Source organism: Carassius gibelio, chromosome B25 (assembly GCF_023724105.1).
Source record: "Carassius gibelio isolate Cgi1373 ecotype wild population from Czech Republic chromosome B25, carGib1.2-hapl.c, whole genome shotgun sequence".
Taxonomy (NCBI): domain Eukaryota; kingdom Metazoa; phylum Chordata; class Actinopteri; order Cypriniformes; family Cyprinidae; genus Carassius; species Carassius gibelio.
The window spans coordinates 9,664,819-9,669,744 of record NC_068420.1 but is presented as its reverse complement, the minus strand read 5'-3'; the positions used below and the strand labels follow the sequence as shown (position 1 = coordinate 9,669,744).

Here is a 4,926-nt window from a genome sequence, read left to right as displayed (position 1 = left end):
TTGAAAACTTGTGTGTACCACCGGAACTAGTGCACAAGACTTTCCCAAGTCTGAAAAATGCCAAAATCACCCCTTAAATCAAAACTATCTCTAATACTACTTCATAGCGGTCCACAGGCACACAGATACATCTAGATCTGTACTGTAAAAACCAGACTGGTATGATTTCAGTTAATCTAAAATGTTTATGTGCCATTAGGGTTAGAAGACAAATTCTCATTTTAGTCAGATTCAGAAAACCCTTAAGTAGATCCCAATATTTTTGTCACTAACTGCAAATGAAAAGTGACCTTTTTCTTCTTATTACATTTGCACATTTTATTTCTGTGAATCAGTTAAACTGGTGGCTGAATTATTCTCACTTATCTGCTAGACCAACAAGTGTCCCTAGAAACAAGAAGTGGTTTTGTTTTCTTAGAGCAAGGGGTTTTTGGTCCAACATTCAATTCAATTCAATACAATTCAAGTTTATTTGTATAACGCTTTTTACAATACGAATCGTTACAAAGCAACTTTACAGAAAATTATGTTTCTACAATATTTAGTAGTAGCTTATGGTGGTGACTGTCAGTTTGTGCACGTTTGACAGGATTTTTAGAAAAAATTAATACAAGACGTAGTCAGCTAGACGATGAACATTATTTATATTATTAATTAATAATTGTTATATGATGCAGTCACACTTGTAGCAATATTTGTTAGTTCTGTTTGTTGATTCAGGGTTAGCATCATCTGAGGTCCTCTGAGGGTCAGCATCATCTCTTCTCAGGTGTTCTGGATCCAGACTGGAGCTTGTGTAAATCCTAGTTACCACGGGATGTAAATCCCGTGGCAAAACATAGAAACAAATAGAGACATCATTAGCATAGCTGCTGATCCAACAAACTAAAATTAGTTTAACCCAAGCTAATGAATAAAAATGCACATTTGATCAGATGCAACTACAATCACAATTTAAGAGGTACATTATTCGAATGCTTGGCGAAAGAGATGTGTTTTTAATCTAGATTTAAACAGAGAGAGTGTGTCTGAACCCCGAACATTATCAGGAAGGCTATTCCAGAGTTTGGGAGCCAAATGTGAAAAAGCTCTACCTCCTTTAGTGGACTTTGCTATCCTAGGAACGACCAAAAGTCCAGCGTTTTGTGACCTTAGGATGCGTGATGGATTGTTGCGTGGTAGAAGGCTAGTTAGGTACGCAGGAGCTAAACCATTTAGGTTTATAGGTAAGTAATGATAATTTGTAACTGATACGGAACTTAATAGGTAGCCAGTGCAGAGAGTGTAAAATTTGAGTAATATGATCATATTTTCTTGACCTGGTAAGGACTCTAGCTGCTGCATTTTGGACTACCTGTAACTTGTTTATTGACGAAGCAGGACAACTACCTAGAAGTGCATTACAATAGTCCAGTCTAGAGGTCATGAATGCATGAACTAGCTTTTCTGCATCAGAAACAGATAACATGTTTCGTAGCTTGGAAATGTTTCTAAGATGGAAGAATGCAGTTTTTGTAACATTGGAAATATGATTTGCATTGTAGTGTTTTTCATGGGTCCCTGCTCGCCACATACTGGACAAGAGTCTTATTAAGGACTTCATTCGGCTCCACCCGACCCCAGCTGTTTGGAACGTCAGGAGCCGTTCCTAAAAGAGGGGGTTCTGTAATGTTCTGCCTGAGTTTTCCTGGTTTCACCACTGGATGGCGTACTTTCAACCCCAGATCACCTCTTTATTAGAGACTTGTAGCACACCTGTATTGATTCTTTGCTAATTGCACACCCTATTTAAATGCCTCACTGACTATTGTTCTTGTTCAGTCCTAAAGTCTTTTTGAGTATGATGCTGCCAAGGATTTTTGGTTAGAGAATTTAGCTGTCTTCTGTTGAGTGTTGCTTTGGATTTCTCTCTTGTCTGACACTTAAGGACAGAGTTGTTGTTGTTTTTTTTTTTTTTGAGTAAAGAACTTTAGGAGTCAGACTCTGAGCCTCTTGGTTATTTCCTCTGCATCTGGGTTAGACTAAAGTAGATGATAATAAAACCATGCTAAAGATTCTTGCTTTTTGTCACAAACTGCCAGATTCAGTTTTGCACCCTCTCAGAAAGACACACTGGATCACTCATAATCACACAAAGGTGCTCAGACAACCTTTTCAAGCTTATAATTTGTTTATTTCATTTTATTGATATCCAAATCATAGCACTTTTTTTTATTGTGTATTTGGGAAGCTGTAGAAGGTTGTTGAAGGTATTTGTGTGGTAATATTAGTGTAATATCTCAAAGTACAATAGCCACATATTTTCTATTCCGAGTATATTTTTATACAATAATAAAATGGTGAATTTTGTAAATCATCAGATTTAGCGCTGAACATGACAGGCCTGAAAAAAAGGAAGCTGTGTGTTGTTTTCCTCAAGCATATTTTCAGTAAACTGAAAGAAAAGTACCTTCAACTCTCTTACATGAGTAGAAAGCTAAAAACACCTCTCATTCTGATATGTTGATACTTAGAAGTGGATTTACATGAATGTGTTTAGTAGGAATATGTCTCTGACTGCATATAAGAGGATGCTCAGACGTTATTCTGGACACAACAGCTCTGAGATCTTCAAGCTCTACAGAACTTCTACAGATTCTTTCTGTCATTGTGAAGAAACTTCTTGAAGAATGAGAAGCCTGATGTGTTTGCTGTTCCTGGTGATCTTCAGCTCTCTGCAGATGACTTCAAGCGGTGAGTGCTCTTTTCAATTTTGAATTTAGAACAAAAGTGTTCTTTTCAGAATATTTATGACAGGTTTAGTTTCATTTGTTGCATTTGGTGATTTCGAAATATAGATATAACAGTTTTACATTTTCTTAAAAATGTTTTTCTTTGCATTTTTGCCTGAAAATGGGTTTGTGATATTTTGGATATCTCCTTATTTCAGCTGTCTTATCAATTGGAGCAGCACGATCTATTTGCTGTGGAGAGTTCAGTAATATAAAGGTTCCTGTGAATAAGGTGGTGTCTTACTATTGGACCAGCAGCAGCTGTCGCAGACACGCTATTGTGTGAGTATCATCTATTGTTTCATTTTCAAAGTGAACCTCCATGAAATAATCTTCTGAAATGTTAGACTTAATTCATGTTCTTTTTTTTTTCTCAGGTTTAAGACAATTGCAGGTAGAGAGTTCTGTATAAATCCAGAGACTTCTTGGGTGCGCAGCCATGTTGATATAGTGGACAAAAGAACTGCTACACCACCCTAATAATCTTAATCACACATTTTTGTACAAGTATTCAGTATATTGTCAAATTTATATTGTAATAATATTATTTTGAGTGGTGACTTTAATTGTTTCTTAATCCTACCTTGGATAAATCACCCTCAGTTACCATTGTGCAGTGTCTAGTTTGATTTGTGATTCAAATCAGTCTTCTTATTTCTGTAAAATAAAGCCTTTTGATTTTATGTATGACCAGTTTGTGGAATATTTAAACGAAAAAACTGATTATTATTTCCTTTGTAATGAGTTAGTAGAAACTGATCCCAGAGGGTTATGGGATAGCTACGAAGCTTATATTGGAGGTATGATAATTTCTTAAAAAGAATAAGGATAGAATAGATAAACAACTTCAATTAGAAAAGCAAATATCCAGTTTACAAGGGCAGTATTATATCTCAAAATCAGAAGATGTACTAACTCAAATAAAGCACATTAGGACTTTATTAAATGATTTGAGAGACCACAGAAACTATCACTATATCCATCAAATATAAAACCTTTGATAGTAGAGGTTAAGAAATATTTGACACGGTCTACTCTTCCTGTTTCTTTCTTAGGAACGATAAATGTAATTAAAATGATTATCCTTCCCACAATCATATATATTCTTTCTTCAATTTCTTTAAATTATCTGAAATTAATAAATGTATAAATGTATGTATAATAAAAGTAATATCAAAATTTATATGGGCAGGCAGGAAATCTAAGATTAAATTGGATGTTTTACAACTGGTAAAGGTGGATGGGCAATGTCAAACTTTAAATTGTAAGCTTGGGCAATACAAGCACAAATAATTATGAGCTGGATTTATAAACCTCTTGATGGTCAAATAGAAATGGACTTATGTGGCACTTCTGAATTAGTAAATCTCTTAGATGATAAGATCTCAGTTTCTTCTGAATTTAATATTTGTTTCTCTTATATTTGCAACTTTGCAAGCTTTGTCTGTTATTAAAAGATACCTTCATTATAAATAACCCTTATATGTTCTTTCCTCACTGGTAAACACATCTGGTTTGTGTCCTAAAATGTGAGCATATATTTTTCTCATGGAAGCAAGCTGGTGTACATTACATATGTATCACTTTCATATTGTGCAAAAAGACTTAGGTCAATAAACTTTCGTTACTCACCACCAGAGGTCACCAGCTGTCCACATGGACTCTCACACTGCTCTGACTGTTACACATCACCCCGGACTACATTTCCCATGCTCCATTACACCAATCACAAGTTCACCTGAAACCAGTCTCACACAGATGCTACCAATAACACACTTTATCTTACACCGCCATTAATGGTTGTGTAATGTTGAGTATTGCTTGGATGATTATCCAAGATGGTGATGGTTGTTTACACCACACAGAGAGGAGCCTTCAAATGGATGACAGGGGAGGTCTACAGACTCCTGAAGGCTCAGAACGCTGCCTTCATATCTGGAGATGAGGTGGACCTGAGAACAGCTAGGGCCAACCTGTCCTGTGGCATCAGAGAGGCTAAGAGACAGTCCTCCAGGAGGATAGCCCATCAATTCAGCGAAAGCAGAGACACTCGGAGCCTGTGGCAACCTGTTACAGACTACAACCCCCCCACCGCAGACCTGAGACAGCAACATCTCTCTGCTGAACGAGCTGAATACCTTCTTCGCTTGCTTTG

At 36.4% G+C, this 4,926-nt stretch overlaps 1 protein-coding gene across 1 annotated transcript; it reads left to right on the top strand.

The window, feature by feature from the left end:
- The first annotated feature begins 2,409 nt into the window (after positions 1–2,409).
- On the top strand, positions 2,410–3,410 carry LOC128014257 (C-C motif chemokine 13-like). Its single transcript, XM_052597682.1, has 3 exons — positions 2,410–2,733; positions 2,930–3,053; positions 3,149–3,410. The coding sequence occupies exons 1-3, from the start codon at positions 2,670–2,672 to the stop codon at positions 3,249–3,251; spliced, it is 291 nt and encodes a 96-aa protein (XP_052453642.1). The 5' UTR covers positions 2,410–2,669; the 3' UTR covers positions 3,252–3,410.
- The last annotated feature ends 1,516 nt before the right edge of the window (positions 3,411–4,926 follow it).

Excerpts from the sequence above, each read along its gene's own strand:
- LOC128014257 (XM_052597682.1), top strand. The coding sequence starts at position 2,670 with ATGAGAAGCCTGATGTGTTTGCTGTTCCTGGTGATCTTCAGCTCTCTG. Across the intron at positions 2,734-2,929 it reads TCTGCAGATGACTTCAAGCG|CTGTCTTATCAATTGGAGCA; the intron begins GTGAGTGCTCTT and ends TCCTTATTTCAG. Across the intron at positions 3,054-3,148 it reads TGTCGCAGACACGCTATTGT|GTTTAAGACAATTGCAGGTA; the intron begins GTGAGTATCATC and ends TTTTTTTCTCAG.